General features: G+C 33.0%; 2 protein-coding genes across 2 annotated transcripts; one reads left to right on the top strand and one right to left on the bottom strand.

The window, feature by feature from the left end:
- Positions 583–2,808, top strand: LOC18592281. The gene is made up of 2 exons (XM_007018920.2): positions 583–1,477; positions 1,798–2,808. The coding sequence occupies exons 1-2, from the start codon at positions 784–786 to the stop codon at positions 2,427–2,429; spliced, it is 1,326 nt and encodes a 441-aa protein (XP_007018982.2). The 5' UTR covers positions 583–783; the 3' UTR covers positions 2,430–2,808.
- On the bottom strand, positions 9,073–17,672 carry LOC18592283 (uncharacterized protein At1g04910). Its single transcript, XM_007018923.2, has 10 exons — positions 17,069–17,672; positions 16,118–16,220; positions 15,707–15,774; positions 15,379–15,467; positions 15,097–15,294; positions 14,648–14,852; positions 14,381–14,548; positions 11,303–11,470; positions 10,236–10,426; positions 9,073–9,954 (listed from the first exon to the last, which is right to left on the bottom strand). The coding sequence occupies exons 1-10, from the start codon at positions 17,492–17,494 to the stop codon at positions 9,792–9,794; spliced, it is 1,779 nt and encodes a 592-aa protein (XP_007018985.1). The 5' UTR covers positions 17,495–17,672; the 3' UTR covers positions 9,073–9,791.

Consider the following 19,256-nt stretch of genomic DNA (forward strand, 5'->3'; position numbering starts at 1 on the left):
AAGATTTTGTAATTTTTAAAGATAAAAAATCACTTCAATGGTTTTGATGTTTCACATTTTTTTACCTTTAGTTAACTATCATAAATATTTAATCCCTTAATTTGATTTTTTCATAAATTAATTACTCACTTAATTGACGAACTCATGAACTAACTTATTCATAAACAAATTTTAAACTTAAAATCTGTTGAAAAGTTCAACACTTAATTCTCATGAAAAAACTTAATGTTGGTATATTATAAAAATTATTTTTATAATTAATAAATGTATACGTGTGTGTGTGTATATATATAATTCGCAGCTATTCATTTTGTAAGTTACCGTAGGCTGGAATGAACATTTTTTCTTATTCGACAATGCATGCTGTGTAGGGTGTTACATTTTTTTTTCTTTTTTATTCCTGATAATTACATATTTAACATTTTCCTGGTTATCCCTTTCCTGTTACTGGGGATTTATCCATCGGAATCCCATTTGAGTAATTTGATGCTGGGACCCACTTTTGTTTCTTGTCTAGATGATCCAAGTATCTACAATGACAATCAGCGGACTGTAAGTTACCATGAGGCGTACGTAGAGGGAGCAATTAATTTATAAATAAATCCAATTTGCTAAGAATAGCCCCAAAAAGAAATACTTTCAAATCTGAGCTCAAGTCAGTAGGCATCTTCGCAGCTGTTTCAGCTACATGTCTCTGACGGCAGTCTATCTCAGATTCTGATACTATAACCCATCATTTTGTCTAGCCCAACTAATTTCACAGAGTAGCAGATCTCCTGAGAAATGGCTGGACCTACTCACCAAAGAAAACCAACCAAGGAAACTCACCAAAACCAAAAGAAGCGGCCTCAGAAGAATGACAAACCACCCTCTTGGGCAGTTGTGAAAGGCCTTTTCTTTGGTAAACATCCCCAACCACAACAAGAGCAACAGCAGCACCTGCAGCAGCAACAAAAACAACATCAACAGCAACAAAAGCAAGAGCAGCAGCAACAGAAGCAACAGCAGAAGAAGAAGCAAAAGGAGAAACAACCAGAACAAGTGATGGAAGAAACTGGCAAGAAATGCAAGAAAATGAGGTGTTCAGGTTCATTATGTAGCAACACTAAGGTCATGCACAGGCCTGAAATAGCTTCCCCTGAAGTCCACAAGAAAAGGGCATCACTTGGTTCAAGTAACAATGATGCCTCTAGCAGATCCATGAAAGCCCCTCTGCATGAGCTCAATGGAGTCGTTTCTTCTACTAATTCTTCACTTTCTGTATCTTCAGCATCAGCCTCCTCCGCTGGTGGGTCTTTTAGAGGAATGCCATTTAGGAGATTCTCTGGCTGTTACGAGTGCAGAATGGTGGTTGATCCTGTTCTTGGAATAGCCAGAGATCCTTCCTTGAGGGGTAGCATTTGTTCCTGTCCTGAATGTGGTGAGATATTCATGAAAGCTGAAAATTTAGAGCTTCATCAAGCTATTAGGCACGCAGGTAATTCACTTCCCTTGAAATCTTCTCCTCCCCTGTCTTAGCACATAAACCTCTTAAAACTTTTTTCCTTTTTGTTAGCTAATTAACAAACTGATTCCATTCCTTCAGTTTTCTGTTCATATATCTTCTCTTTTCTTTCTTTTAAGAAAGTTTACTTGTCTGACTATTATAATATTGATCTTTTTTCCCTTTCATTTTCCTCGCCTTTTTCTTTTCTAGTAACGTCAATCTCATTTTCCTGTTTATCATATTAATTATGAATGTATCGATAATAAACATCATAATCCGATTTTTCTGTCTCTGGGCTTGTAAATCCACAGTATCTGAACTGGGTCCTGAGGACACGAGCAAGAACATAGTGGAAATCATATTCCAGTCAAGCTGGCTAAAAAAGCAAACACCCATCTGCCAAATCGATCGCATCCTTAAAGTCCACAACACCTCCAAAACCATCTCCAAATTCGAAGAATACCGTGATTCCATCAAATCCAAAGCCACCAAGCTCCCTAAGAAGCACCCACGTTGCATAGCAGATGGCAATGAACTCCTCAGGTTTCACTGCACCACTTTTGCATGTTCACTCGGCCTCAACGGGTCCTCCAACTTGTGCACCTCAATCCCAAACTGCAATGTCTGTAGCATTATAAAGAATGGTTTCAAGGTTGCTCAAGAACTCAGCGGAGGTTCCAATGGGAAGGGAATCCTGACAACGGCAACCAGTGGCAAAGCTCATGACATGGCAGCTGGAGTAGAAGAAATTGGGAATGACAAGAGGGCAATGCTTGTTTGTAGGGTGATTGCTGGGAGAGTTAAGAAGAGCATGGAAGGTTGCATGGAGGACTGCGACTCAGTGGCTGGTGCTGTTGGGGTCTACTCCAATTTGGATGAGTTGTATGTGTTTAATCCCAAGGCCATCTTGCCTTGTTTTGTTGTTATCTATAGAGGGTTTTAGTGGGGTTTTCAGTATTAACTTTCTGATCTAAGGGAAGGTTTTTCTTGTTTTCGGATAATCGATTTGCGTGGCAAAATTAAATCTTTGATTTGCTAAAACTGCTACTATCATGTGGAGATTTTTTGGGGGAATGGTTTAGATCCACGTGAGGTAGAAGATCACTGTCATGGGTTGGGGGGAATTGTGGGCTTGCCCTGTGGCTGTGGGTCGACAATCAGCAATAAATTTGTGGGGGAAACTTCGGAGGGAGGAGGAGGGGGTGTTAGATTTTGAACGGCGACATGATTTCTCAACCCAATACATGGCATTAATTGTACATTGGGAGAACAGTAGCGCATTGGATGAATGAATGCTGAACCTTGTAAATGGTTTATGTCTCTGTTTCTCTTTTTCTTCAGGAAAAAAAAAACATTTAACTTGGGATTATGAAGTGAAATTAAAGGAGAGAAGAATATGGAGTGACCAACTAGAACCTTCCCATATGGCACTATAATAGATAAATTATAGTGTAAAAGTCTGTTTCTGTATTTTTTTTTTCAGAATTTTTAATGAAATCATGTTACGGATAAAATTTGTTGACTTGACATTCATAATTTTACAAATTTAAGGTGAAGTTGATGACGTAGCATTCATAAACAAAATTGTCCAAGTTTTTGTATACATGTAAATCATCATGATTTGAGTAGAAAAGCCTAAAAAAGCTATTGAAAGGTCTAAATTTATATATCATCTTAAATTTATCTTTTTCTCATCGTATTATATTCAATATCACGCAGATTTAATCGAAAAATTTGTTAATGAAAAAATTAAAAAAAAAAAAGCTTCATATCATCAAAATTCATTGTAGCATGGATCTGGTCTTTTTAATGCATAATGTTCTCAACTCTTGTATAGATTTTTTTTTAGACAATTTTAAAAACACATTCTTTTACATGAATTTGACGTAGTTAAGATTTTATTGATAAAATGCATTTTTCACAAAAATCGAACTCTAATTGATAAAAAAAAAAAAAAAGTTTTTTCCTTATCAATTGAATTAATCCATGTGATGAGCCCATTGATGGATGTACTTATCTACATTGCCATGATGCATTTAAACCACATGGATCTCATCACTTGTACATTCACGGCGTTCACAATATATATAAATCTCATCAGGAGCAGGACAGGCACATTTTTCAAAATTGAAAATAAAGTTAGGTTGATCTTTGATTTTCCACCTTGCGAGAGTTCTTAGGTTTAAACATTTGATTCTCATCATGTAGATTCAAGCATCAAGCTTCTAACTTCTTGTTTGGAACCATAAAATATGTGTTTCTAGTCAGACAAAGTTTCCCAATCATCGATGAAACTAATTAACAGATTTAGTTAATAAATTGCGTACAATCTTAGAATGACTCGCCAAGTGGGACAGTGTTGTGACAAAATATTAGTCCGCACCCATACCTTTCTTTCTCCTTAATGGGGTATCACTTTTTCCTGCATCAATTTCCGGGGATTCCATGCCATTTGCAAACGCCAAATTTAACAAAACATTGCACACATTTGGAATTTGGAACAGTATTTTGTTGTCCATGCTAGCTGGGCCTGGTGTGTCTTGTCATGATCAGGTTTTTGTTGAGTAGTGTCAAAAAAATAATGTAGGTTTTACTGCATGCAAGGCATTACTGAAGATGCTTTCAGTTTGTCTCTACAAGTTCTGTTAAATGGATGGTTCAGTTCAAGGACATACAGAAGCAAGGCAAGTTTTAGAGACAGCGCCACCTCCCCCGACTTCCTCTGTCCGTACAGCGTGCGCTAGTTTTTTGTTCTCTGCCTTTGTTTTCTAGCCTGTTTACTTTGCATTAACGGTTGCCCATGTGTTGTTGATCTGCGGCCTGTGGGTACATGACATCTCTATATATTTCTAGATTTTCAATCTTTTGACTCTTGTTTTGTACTCATTATCTCATGATTTGAGTTTTCTTGATGTTCGATAATAATAATAACAAAACAAATAGATATGCTGAGCAGCCAAGTATGGGCTCGATAAGCTCTTGTGGAATACTATATTCATAAAATCTTCCAATTTCTTCACTAACATTGGAAAAGGCAACAATTCTTTTTTATTGAAAAACCTCTTACGATGGCCGTGGAAACTGTCTGCACAGCTTTGATAAGTGGGTACTTTTCTTCTCCTTCCCAAGGATATTATAAATCTCACAAGCATGGCGGGATCAAAAGCAAGATTTGAATCCTACTTATGTAATCTCCTCCCACAGTCCTACAAGTACATACTGTGGTTCATACATGAACAATAAAATCATTGAAAAAATGTTGAAGGAAATCAATTATAAGTTGAATTCACTCTAACCAAAAAAAAAAAAAAAAGAGTAGTGATTAAGAACAAATTTGTCACTATACCCTGATTCAAAGTGTAAATATTAGAATATGATGCTTTTTTTAAATTTGGAAAAAAAGATATTCAAACTTAATTTTTTAAATAAAAAGATATACGTATTTATCATTAAATTGAATACTTAAATGAGAAAAAAAATTAGTTGTTTTTAATAAATTTCATAATCATGATAGTAACCACTAATTAATGTGACCTCAATGTAGTTCATTAAGTAAATAATTGAAAGCATGACCAACATGTTGAATTCACAAAAAAATATTATATTAAGAAGATGATGGACTAAAGGCAATCCATCAAAGCTTATCACATTATAATCATATATATTGTTATTAATTGATTTAGTTTCATGTCTTGGCAAAGGAAAGATTAGGGCCAAATTTACCATTGTATTCTAAGCCAATATTGGATGTTGTCACTATATTTTGATTTTAAGTGATTCAGACATAATTTAATTAAAAAATAATATTCCTTTTTAATAAATGAAAACAAATATAAAATATTAAAAAATTGACATGGAATTTTTAATTATAAAACAATAAAACTTAAAATTTCATTTTTCTTTCTCATCCTTATTCTGAATCAATCCCCCTTTTTTAAAATAACAATGTTGACTTCGAGTACAGTGGTGAATTTGACATTAATCTCTTTCTCTGCAAAGAGGTGGAACGAAATCAATTAATAACAATACATATAAGACTACAATCCTTTTTTTTTTAAATTCAGCATGCGAGTCATGCTTTCAATTATTTATTTAAATAACTACATTGATATCATATTTAATTAGAGTTCATTATCATGATTATACAATCTATTAAGCATAATTATAAAATGAAATTCTTTGTATTTAAAAATTTGATTCGATAATAGTTATATTTATCTCTTTACTCAAAAATATATATGCGCTTATGGTACGTCTTTAATTACATTAGGTCTTCACTTCATCGCTTTCTATACACTATTATCTGTACTATAAAGTATATATTTTGTGTGTGAATTCAGCATGTGAGTCACGCTTTTAATTATTTATTAAAATTTTAATAACCTGTCCTTCTTTTATAATAAATTATTTATTAAATTAATTAAACTTAAATCATATTTAGTGATATGATTATGAAGTCTATTAGGCATAACTATATAAAGAAATTTTTCGCATATAGACATTTTACTTAATGATATTTCAATTTTACAATGTAAACATTATGTGAATAGTAGGAGTATTACTCTTAAAAAGAAAAAAATAAAAAAACCCACTTGAACTAGATGTTTTTTGGGTACATAAAATTTGGATTAGATAGTTATTTGTACTAGCCAGTTGCTGGCATATGAGTCAGGTTTGGCGCCAAAGAATGAGGCATAAGGAATTTCTCCCACGCAACCTTTGTGTAGCTTTTGTACAGAGCTTTGATAATTTTTTACAGTCCTTGAGAAGAGTAAAAGGGGAGGCACAACACATGCTTAAAGGAACGCTCAAGCCCTATTTCCATCAGCTACACTCGAAGAGAGAAAGAGATAGAAAGATAGTAAGAAGAAATGATTGGAAGGAAAAGAAAGCAACGTAACATGAAAGAAAATAAAGACAAAGCAACAAGCGTGGCAGAGAGGCCTTGCTAAACAAGAGTCATGAGAAATCGGGCTATTGGCACCTTTGGCAATTCGGCATTAACAGTGGGATTGGAAGGTGGGGCTCAATGCCTGACCTTGGTGGATCCCAGCCATGTTGCTCTTGTTTGGCTCATGTCTGTTGGGTCACAGTCAATGGTTGGACAAGCCTTGACCGGCTTATCTTTCCTCTCACTGGAGGACATTTCTCCTTCCGGACAAGATTTGGGGCCAATTATTGAGTAAAGTCAAGCTTAGCATTGTCGTACTCAAAACAAAAATGGAACTATGCATACTCAATGAGCAGGTGCCCCCTGAAAAACAAGCGTGAGATTCAAGGTAAAGAATCGAATTAAGAGAGTTGGAAGGGAGAGAATTACTCCTTTTGGGGTCCTTCACTTCTCAACAGTAAAAGATCAGACAGCAGCGCAATTAAAAAAGTTCTCTTTTTGTTGCACACATGAAGAAAAGCAATGTAACATTTCCTGTAATTTGTTTATGCATTGAATTCGAAGGCCATTTTTTTTTTTGTTGAAATGCATGCACAGGCTGAGAACAGAATCTTTTCATTAAATTTTTGCTTCAAGATAATTTCAAGCACAGTTGGAAAATGAACATCTACTTTACTGAATGCTAGAAAGGGTAGGTGTATGTAGCCGAGCAGATTCGAATTATTGGAAGTTGCATTTCCTTGCCAGGATTTCAGGCAAGTTCGTGTTGGCAACAAAGAAAACCTAAAAATGAGAACATTTAATTGATTCCTACAGTTCTTCACTGCCTGACGTATTCTTTTACCAGTTCCAACATTATCTTTTGAACACATATTCAGCTAGTAGAGCTGGTTAGTTTAAAGTGTACATTGTGAACTGTACTTGCAATAGTAAGCTCCTCCACTGGATAACGTAGTTCTTTGTGTTATACTCTATTTATACAGCCATTTATACATTAGAAATTAGCCTGCATAAATTTTGTCACAGGTAACCAGCAGTTAGCAGAGAATAAGAACAGAATCTGGAACATTGGCGATGTCTCTACTAATTTTAACAAAGAGCTAATTATCTGATAGAGATCATCCCAACGGTGCTTCTGCAAAGTGATATTATTGGCTACAGCTATCCGGGAAAAAGAAAAAGATGGTTCTACTCCTTCAGGTTTTGGTTAATTCCATTTGTTAGGTAGCAGATATTGACTCCAGTTTCACCATGCATGATGTTTAACAAAAGCAGGAATTTTCAATTGGGAAGCTCAATCGAGCTCTTTCCAACCTGTTGTGAAACTAGTTCCTTCTCAGCTCTCCTCACTAAACGCTATTGCACATTCCCAATGTCAGCATCAACATTTCAAAAGTTCATTGTATCACTACTTTCAGGCGTTCTCCAATGAGGGGACCTAGTTTATATTTTGGCCACAACCAACCATGATACATGTCAACAATGCTGAAAAATCAACTTCATCATGTTTTGATAAATCAATAAGGGAGGTTAATATAACCCCTTCTGATGCATCAATTCCACTCTTAAATTAAGACAGAAAGCATGAACGCAAAACTTTCAGACTGCCGGAAACAAGAAATTGATCCATTTGAAGAACCAAGTTCGCCAAGTCTATCAGCATTACGCAAGACCAAAATATGAAGTTCCGTCTCTGGTAGCCCTACGAAGTAGTTCCAACAACGTCTTCGAACAATATTGTTTCCCAGATTTGCACATGGCTCTATTACAATGCTTCCAACAACATTTCTCTTACTCAGTGCCAGATGTCACAACTCGTAACCAAACTGCAGTTGAGGACTGACACCTGAGTGTCAAGTTGAGTAAAGTGATGCAGACTTCCATCAGTGAAATACCGGAGGAATCAAAACATGCGCAAAAGCAAGAAATTATCAGTTATCCAGATGGGCAACGGATATTCTTTAATTCAAGCTTTTCCACTAGCCTAGCAGCCTTGGCTGGACCCAGTAAATCAACCATTTATCTCTGCAACTTGAACGCCATGTGTGCTGTATAAATCAATATTCCATCTGTTGACACCCTTTTTTTTTTTGCTTTTCAGAGTAATTTAAGGCAATTTTGTAATAATCATGTGGCCTAAATCAATATTAAATAATCAATTAATTCGGCTTCAATTTAGGCTTTGGAATATATTCTTTTCATTTGGGCCTATTTCACTTGTGCTTACTCAATTTGGGCTCCCTTGGATTTATTTTGTTTGGACTCGATGGGACTTTTTTCTTGTTTGGACCCATTTAATTCGGCTTATTTGGACATGTCTTGTTTGGGCTTAGTTAAATTGAATTTACTGGATTCGATTCACTCCAAATTATGAGTCATGTAGTGTTTTAAAGTAAAAAAAAAAAAACACTAAACGAAACAAACTCTTATATGTTCCTGCAAATTTCAAGCCCTTGTGCTCGAAGATCAACTATAAATCGAAATTGAATCTTTATAATGAGTTTAGGTGAAGTTTAAAATTTTATTAATGATAAATTCAATTATTTGCCTTTTTATTTTTAAATGAAGTGATACAAATAAAACGCACATGTTACAAATACTAAATCAATAAAAAATGAAATAAATTTTAAATTTTCCAATAAACTCACGACAAGTGTTATCATAACATAATTAAATCTTCATTAATGCAAGATACTGAACTAAGATGCAAGATCTCTCTTCGAAGTTACTGCAAACCAGAAATAAAATCTTCTTCCATCTAATAAACATGTCTTGTTTCATTCACCTTATGAATGGAGAAATTATCTTTCATTACATTCATTTAAGGCGCACTTAATATTTTGTAAACGAAATCTTTGACGATTTGGATTTCCACCAAAGACAATGCAAAGCCAGTCTTCCGGCCCTGTAGCCATATCAAAAAATTTTCACGATACAGTACTAGAAATTCTGCAAAACTTCCCTCGTAAAAGAACAAGCGTGAAATCTGCCCTGCTTCCTGCTATAAGGTTGAAGCTAACTATGAAAAAACAAAAGAATCATGTCAATCCCGGCTCATTTGATCAGGCTTTGCAAATCAACCTCCATCTTGTTGCTTACATCCGCACTGCAAGCAAAACAACATTTGCATCTTCGGGTAAAACCAAAAGCACATTGTCGAACAAGGAACTTCTGGCGTGATCAAAACTGGAGAACCTACACACTGCCCAACTAAACTGCAATCCCTATCTGCCTTTGCATATCAGGTAGCACAACAATGGTGTAGGACGACCATGAACAGAGGGTAAATGCAGCAATAATACACTTTGGAAGTATATGATTGATGATAGATGTGCAATGGAAGCCCAGATGAAGTATGAACTTTGCTTGTTATCTTGTAGATTCAAAGTGGGTAAAAAGAATCAATACTATCAGTTAGAGTGTGGAATTATGTGAATGCTGGAGACACGCACATTCTGGCAAAGGATATGTGTATATGGAGGTCTTTCTGTTGAATTTTTTGACTCTAGGCACCATCATCCCCTTGCGATCATTTTCTGCAAGCATTACTCTCATCTCATCCTTAAAAGCTTTCCAACTGCAAAGTGAGAACATAGATGTTTTATACCTATACAGAAGTGAGACAAAGAGAACATGCATGTGGCACTTGACAGAACCCTACAGATATGTATAGAGACCTATAAAACTACTCCATTCTCCTAGGATATTTTCAACGGACCACTATTTATACAAAGCTTAAGTCCAAGATATGTACTTTTTTCAAAGTCCAAGATCTTTGAACTTTATAACTCTGGCCCGTAATCCAACATGGTTGCATTAGCAAGGTCTTGTTACTCCAGTAGTTCAGAGGATAAATACCTGATACCCATGTCTTGCAGCAAAACCACAAGCTTGCGTTTATCAGGCTTGATAGTCTTTGCATGTCCATAAAAAAGAAATCTCCGGTGGCCCATCAAAAAATGTGGAAAATTTCCACCCTGGGTTGTCACAAACACCTCACTAAACAAGCTTACTGTGTAGTCTAAAGCTGCCAGCCTTGAGGAATACCCCTATCAAGAGAAAAGAAAAAAGGATGTTAAACAGATGTTCTGAGGGTTTCCTCCCTTATTGGATAAAATATTTTATCAATTTAAGTCAAACTTGTTCACAGATCAGTCATTTCGGAGGTCATTCAGTTGACTTGTTTGCGTTTTCAATTAGTCCAGGAGGAAACCACAAAAACTGATCAGAGTCAAAGGAGTAGGCAATGAATAGGATAAAATTGCTTTGTTCAATTCTGTTTAATCAATCACTGACAAGAGGACAAATGAAAATGAACCTTAAAGATGTAGCTGGATGTTCCAGTTTCATAAAGAAAACCTGATTTAAAAAGAGAGATTAAAACATTGTGGTCTAAGTTGTCTAAGTTCTCCTTATAATTACTGTTGTTAAAACAATTAGTGGTGGCGTATAAAATAGTTGAATAGTCATTCCTAAGTCTCTAAGCAAGAAGTATATCAATAATTTCATTTAAGGAAAAATTTTCTATCCAAAGGCTTAATACAGGCCATTTCCATAAGAATGTGAGGCTAAGTGTAGTTATTATAGCAATTTGAAAACGCTTCAAAAACTAGCTCGATTGATCCTACTACAGATAATCTATATGTGCTCTTAATAAGACCAGATACATATGAAGTATTTATTCAAGGAGAAAGCAGACTAAGATGTGTATAACTGGAACTAGTAATTTAAGATTCTATGTTTAGTGTTTAGATGAGACAAACGAATATCTTCTGCTCATGTTGCACTCCTGAGTAGTCAGAATACAGAATAACAGAACTGTTAATGATATCTTATGGGAAAACTAATTCACTTACAGGGGAAAAAAAATATCCACAACATGCTGCAAACCTTATATATTGTAAGAATGGTAGCCCGGCATTTACCTCAAAAGGAGCAAGCTCATCAGGTGCAGCGAGAGACTCCTTGGTGTAAAGAAGGGGAAACATCTTTAGCAAAGGAGCTAGATGTTTTTCTGCCTGGTAAATTTTCCCTGAGGCTAAGTAAATTGAAGTGTTGTTGTCAAATCCCATACCACGTAGCATCAGTCCAACCTATGGTGACCGGAAAAACATTGTGCAGAAAGAGTTATTATTTGCCACAAATGGACAGAATATATCATAAGTCAATTATAAAGAAATGAAAGGATAAGTTGAATATGAATTCCATATTGCATCGAAAAGATTTAACAACTTAGAGAATGAAATACAATGCCAATGAAATAATTACCATATTTTAGTACTATTGGAATATGGTGCATGCTACTAGACATAATCAGGGACAGAGCGTCCCTTTGTAATGGGAGGGCCATGGCCCCCCCAAACTTTTTGAAATTTTTTATATATTATATATTTTTTAATGATTTTTCAAAATAATTTGTTATTAAATAATTAACATAATTAAAAAATAATAAAATGATCTTACAAGCTCATTCAATTTTACTCAAATTCTTAATTTTTTTTAATTTTTTAAGTTTCTCCACTCATCTTTTTCTCTTTTTTTTTATCTTTGTATTGTAAAATTATAAAAAGGTAAAATTTTTATTTAATTTTTTCTATTTATATTATTATTATTTATATTTATTTATTTTTTCAATTATATTCTATTTGCACATATATTTTAAGTTTCTATAGATTTTTTTAAATTTCTATGAATCATCAACCACATTCTTTTTTTTTTGTTATATAAGTTATATCTCCTATTTGTTATGATTTTTTTTTCCTATTATGTGAATTTTATTTTTAATAATTTTAATTTTTAAAAATTAAAAAATTATTGTATATGTAATTCTCAAATATAAGTTCTAGTATTGCATTATTGGTTGTTGTTCAACTTTTCACTAATATGTTATTTTTTATTAATCCTAATTATATAAGAAATAAATTATCTTGAGTATATATTTTTAATGTGCTTTATGTTTTATATTTAGTTAAAAAAAAATTATCTTGAGTAAAAGAAGAAATTATTAATTCTGTATATCGTATTTAATTATTTATAGTTTATGCATTATAGTTTAATATTTAGTATTACAAACTTAAATATAATAAAATAAAAATATTAGATATTAACAACATTAATTTTTTAGTTTTTTATATCGAAAAAGACAAACTTCAAAACAAAATGGATGATAAATTTCTTACAAATAATTTAGTTGTTTATATTAAAAAGGATATTACCATCTTTGAACCAAATTTTCCTAAAACACTATCATAAGTTTTTTTCTTTTTATTTCTTTGATTTACATGTTATATAAAATTATTATCTATTATAAATCTTTTGATTATTAATAGTTAAGCTTAATATATTAACTTTAAAAATTTTTAACTTTTATTCTTTTTAACCTTTGGCCCCTCCAATAAAATTTAGCTATCTTCACCCTGAACATAGGGATTTTATTTATGGTTTGACCAGGATAATGCATTGAATAACTAGAATACGAAAGAATCCTGAATCTATTGTGTCCAGCAGCATTTCAAGAAACTAAAAAATTCAAAATAAATACAACAATAACAAGGCACTAAAGCATGTTCCCACTTGCAGAATTCATTTTACATTAATTGTGGTCAAGGATGAAAGACCTGATCTAATGCTGCTTAGGGCAGAAGTCAGCTAGTCAATATAGGAAAGAGATCCAAATACGAAACATATAAGCTACACCAAGAAATGTAGGAAGCATATATAATATAGGAACACCTAAGCCTAATCCTGATTGTTATGTAGGATTTTGTTCTGCCTTTCAGTTCTATTTAGAGTTATTTTACTTCAATGGGTCACCTCGTTTTCCATACAGCTTCAAAGTTTAAACTAGGACTGGCTTCCTACACCCTTGTAGCACCTCAAACTAAATAATTTATAGAAACACAAATAAAACAAGGTGAAGAGCTCATAAATTTGTATTGCAATTCAAAAGCGACCTAATAAGTTCAAAGGCCTAAAACGAAATATTCAAATCAGACTTTTTTTATTGAAATTAAAAATAATTATTAAAATTTTATTCTTCTAGCTTTTAAATATGCAAAATTTTTAATTAAACTTTTATAATTAAATTCTTCTAATATTTTTTTTTCAATTGATAATATAGTCAATCCATTTAATCTTTCCTGAGGCATTGTTGATCTTAAATAAGATTTTATTAATTTTAATTTTGAAAAACATTCTTTTTCCTAAAGCAATACTTACTGAAATTGTTAACATTATTCTAAAAACAATTTATGCATTTGAAAAAAAATCGAATCTTCTTATATGATTAAGTATGTCAATTAGATTGTTTTTTTCTTGTATAATTTCTTTTAAAATTTTTAGCTCTAAAAATAAATCTAAACCATCAATATCAAAATAATTATTATATTTTAAAAAACATTCAAGATTGAAGCAATATTCTTTCAAACTATTATCATCTAATGACCTCAACTTTTTTACTGTTATATAAAAAATCAAAAAAATAATTGATTTTATATATAAGAAAAAAAATAACTATTGAAAATCATTAAATGAGTTTATTGAAAATAAAATAAATAAATAAATAAAATAATTGTTGGAGATGATTAAATACATATAATTGCTAGTTAATTGAAAATAAAAAAATATAATTAAAAATTAATAACATTCTAAAAATAAAAAAGTGATAAAAAATTAATATTTATTAGACACATAATTAAAAAAGTGAAAAAATAAATAATTCATTAATTATTTTTTACTTTTAAATATTTTTTAATTTTTATATATTTTTAATCTAATTAATTATTATATAATTATAAATTCTCCCTAAATTTCGGCCTCTTCAAATTGGGGCCTAAAGCCCTTGCTTGGGTGGCTTCACCCAAGGGCCGTATGCAACAGCAAGTACAGCATGTAGCCTTTTCTTTAAATAGTATGGTTCCAGAGCCCCAAAAAGTATTGAATGAAATGTTTAAATAGACTATACTTGGAGAAAGCAGCAAAGAGATTGAACTTTTATTAGGTACCTCCACAGGGGTTAGAGGACATTTTCCTTCAACTCGATTGAGAGCAGGTAAGATGACAAGACCTCTTCGTTTAAACTTTCCCTTCCACCCTTTTTCTCTAAAAGAATCCATTTCGAATTTTTCAGCCTGTCCTCCATCATAAACACAGCATGAAAAGGCCACCATATCCTAATAATTGAAGAGGGGTAATTAATCGGCATATTAGGTTTCTTTGGGAAATGAATAGCTTGCTTTAGGTAAGGGCCAAAAAAAGGATTAGCACCACACCTGCTCAAACCTGAGGTGGACAGAAACATATTTTCCCCCACTCCTTGAGCTCTTCTCAATCATCCTATTGACTAGTTTCTCAGCAAGTGTTGATATAGGTAGAGAGAATTTCAACGCTTTATAATTGGCTACACATCTTAGCAACTGAATATGAGGTGGGACATGCATTGCCAATCTATTAGCAAAGGGCGCAATGCGGATAACTCTGCATCAAACATATAACCATCACAACCAAATTAGAAGTATACTTCAGAAAATTTTTGGTTAAATATCAACTACAAAAGGTATTTAAATACATAGGAAAAAAATTGTTTTTATTCAAGAATCTGCCCACTTCAATTCACAGCTTGCTTATATAATAACTATTTCATTATATTAAGAGAATAAACGAATCCATTTTATTAATGACAAATAAAAACTAGAACTGGAAGATATAATATGGCACATACCCTTGATCCTTCAAAATGGGATGAACAACTTCCAAGTAATAATTTACAGGAGCCCAAGCTTGGACTCGAAGATTTGGAATATTGGACATGTTGTGATCATATTTGTCCATCAATGCCTCAGGCAACTCCCTAACCACATTTACATAACCTTTAAGGTTGTCTATGAAGTGATCCTCATCGTATATATCCCCAAACTGACTGCAAAATGGGTAAGCTTTTAAGCATCAGGTTCCGCAATATCCTTAAGTCAAATTTGGACATGATGAGTCAATGACAGTATACCTAGGATCATTCCAAACACTGTTGAGTTCAAACTGAGGAATAACTAGTATTGCATTTAAAAGTCCAGCTACAGCCACTGCATTGCATATCTACAGAAAAAAAAATGTAATGATGTTTACATGCACATGACAGAACAAAGACTTTGATAATCAGATAAGCAATATGAAGCAATAAGCTTTATGTGCCATAGCAGAATCAGTATGTGGTATTCAGCTGTCAAATTCTGAGAATAAAGCACATCAGTTAAGTTTAAAAAATCATAAATTAAGTTAAAAAAACAGCTGAAAACCAAAATGTACAAATCTCGTAAAAGCAGACAATTGCATACCGCAGAACGTTGTTGGTTAAGACCACCATTAGCATCAACGATCAAATAACCGCTAGAGCCAGGAGACTCTGAAATTCAGTAGAAATATTAAATTATCATACAAGTCTGAGCCCATTTCCTCTCCTTTCAAGCATTAAAATGTCAAAAAACTAGAGTGACAAGGATTAGAAAGCATCTGCAAGGGTGGGGTTGGATGAAGTCTAATGACTGATTTTCTCAATGACCAGAAAATGGAAAACTCACATAAACATGGTGGTAATAACTTTTATGCTCCTACCCCACCCTTTACAAGTTATCCCTAACATGTAGTAATAATCACCCAACAGCAGCTCCTGAACTCCAATATTAACAATTTTTGAAACTGAAGGATCATAGAACTCTAAGAGAAAAACCATCTCAGTAAGAAATTACCGATCATGCTAGTTCTGTACAAGGAGAAATGATTTCTAGCCATCAAATTTGGACAAGGTTTCTGTACTTTCAGCCTTCTTTTGTATTTCCACACAGAGGACAACTGCAGCAAGAAGAAGCATATTATTGCAGCTTATTACAGAAGGATCTGGATCCTATCAGAGGGACCCAACCCTCAAGGAGAAAAGCCAAGAACATGATGCATTTCTGATCACTATGTAGAGTTAATAAGACAAACAAAGAATGTCAAATTAGATCCATCTAGGTCACTATCCCGTTAATGCTGAAAACCTAGAGTTTTTTTTTTTTTCAAAAAAGTAGAGTTTGATATTTCTGTTGTAACCAACACTAGCCAAGTGCTATAATAAAAGTCTAAATGGAAAAATGAAAATTAAAGATATTTGATTTTGGGCATAAGCAAAAAAATGCAAAATTTCATATCAATATCATTTTCCAAGTAGAAAGTTCAAAACTCCACTAATCAACTTATCTTCAAGTCCTTTGCTTTTCCCATCAAGCTTCTTTGCTTTCTCATTTCTTGATCAATTTCCATATACTACCCGTTTCTGCTTTATCCAAGAAACCAAATTATTTTATGATAAATTTTATCTTATGTCTAGTCAGCAACCAATTAGAAAAGAGCACTCAAATAAAGACTAGCTAAACAATTGATCATATAACTCAAATCTGAACCTTTAAATGGAAAGAATTATAACTAAAAAACACTCAATATTTCCAAAATTAAAAAAAAAAAACAAAAACCGTCCATTCACATAAAAATTAAGATCCTCTCAAAAAACTTAACCTTTATAGTCTAAATCTAGCAACCAACTTCACCATCATAAACACCAAATGCAGCCATCACAAAGCATATACTAGCAAGGCGAAAAAAAAGAGAAAAATTTTAAAAAAAATATAGGAAAAAAGAAGAGAGAAGTTGGAGAAGAAGACCTCAAGAGCTGAAGCATTATCAAAGCGAATATCATCCCAAAGCCTTCGAAAATTCTCATGGCTACGGTACACTGATCCAGGAACAGAAGCATAGCCCAAAAGCCCAGAAAATGGACCGACACACATGAACAAGCCCGAAATGTACAAAAGCGGCAGCACCAACAAGTACCGGAGATTCCGCCGGAAGTTCAGGCCTGAACCAAGATTTTCACGGCGGACGAAAGAATGGGTCTTGGAACGCAGCCTCCGGCGGCACTGGGATAGAGACGGAGTGAGACGCGGCTTCGGGGGCGAAGCAGGTGGGCTCGGAGAGTTGCTGTTGGTCCCGCTACTGCTCTCGCTGCTGTAGCCATTGCTTCCACTGTTGTTGTTGTTGTTGTTGCTGTTGCTCTTGGGTTTCATGGAAGTGCCAATGTGAGCTGCCATGCAAAGAGAAACTCAGAAACAAAAAGAAACAAACGATGATCTTTTCTTTTTTTTTCTTTTGCTTTTTCTTTTTCTTCACTTACTTTTTCTCTGTTTGGTTTTTTCTGGAGGTTTTGAAGTGCTGTTTGGGTCTGAAACTCTGTGAAGAGTGAGGACTCATTTCAGGAATTTTTTTTTTTTTTTTGTATTTTTACTTCTTAAAAGTAGTATTATTTTTTGTTTTGTTGTTTTCCACAGAGATAACAGAGAGAGAAGCTAGGCTGGCGTGGCTTCAACTGGCTTCAACTGAGCTATAATATTTTCTTTACTGAGCTATAATTAGACTTTAACAGTAGATTAACACTTACCACAAATAAACAACTCTTTAAATTTTTAATTTTTTGTTAATTAAAATGTAATTTATCTAAAAAACTTAAACTTTCAAATCTTCATAAAATGTCAAGAATATCCATAAATTAAAAATGTTAATAGATACTTGCATTACTAGAGTCCATTAAATAAAATTAAAATAACTTATAGTTGAATTCGATAATAAAACTACTAATCATCTCGAGTTTGAATAGTGATTTTAAAATATTCATTACTTAATATTTAATTATAAATAATAATATTTAATATTAAATTTTAATTATATATATTTTTTTTATTTATAAATTCTTTACAATTAATTTAATATTTATTAAAATTCATTAATTGTGTTTAAGTCTTATTTTAATCTATTATTTTATCAATTAATTTAATTTTCATTAATAATATACATAAAATTTTATTTTAATCAAATATTTAACGAGTTTAGGTATTTAACTAATAATATTTATAATATTCGAGTATAGATTGATGTAACAAGTATAAAATTTAATTATGTATTTATAAAATTTGGATACATTATTAAATAATAATATTTGAGTTTGAATGCTTTCCTCGTTGATATCTTATCATAAATCAAATTTAGCGTAAATGAATTGGATTTATGTAGAAACTTAATACCTTCCTTAATTGTCAAAATATACCTTTAAAAAAAATTTGTCAAAATATAACCACAACTTGAGCCTTTTCTTCTTCTATATCCAAAGCCAATCCTTAGCCGTAATAAAGATCACGTGATTAATTAATGGAATAATGTAATGTTCTCTGATTAATGGAAGCAGTTAATACAAGGGAGAGGGGTGAGGGTGGCAGAAACGGCTACAACCGACAGCGATTGCTTTGCCTCGGGCTCCGCTTCGGTAATGTTAATGTGAATGTAGGTGGTATAATTGTGTTTTGGACGGTTGCACCCTACCACCGCTGCCGGATTGACCATGAGCTTTTTCCAGTGTCCCTTTAGGCACTTTTAGGGACCTCCATTGCTCCAGGCATGGATTGGAACTTTCTCGTATCTCCATTCGCATCTTTACCGCTTCCTGTTGTGGGATCCTCACCCTATCGGATCCTTCCGCACTGGGATTTGGATTGTGATTTTGTGTGACCCATTTTCTTTTGAAAAGATAATAAAGAGAAATTTAAAATTAAGTTATAAATTTAGATAGTGAGTAGTTATGGATTCTAACTCTGTCTGAATATTAATACTTATAACGTAATTTGAGAGTTGAAACAATTGATTTATTTTCAAATATTTTTACAATTAAAAATTGTTTATACCAATGTATTTTCATCAGTGGACATTCGTTACTCAACTATAACATGAAGGATAAAAACCCAAAAGAAAAAAAACAAAATTGAGGATAAAATTAAAAAAATAATAATAAAAGGTTGATGAGCA

This window comes from Theobroma cacao, chromosome 8 (assembly GCF_000208745.1).
Source record: "Theobroma cacao cultivar B97-61/B2 chromosome 8, Criollo_cocoa_genome_V2, whole genome shotgun sequence".
NCBI lineage: Eukaryota > Viridiplantae > Streptophyta > Magnoliopsida > Malvales > Malvaceae > Theobroma > Theobroma cacao.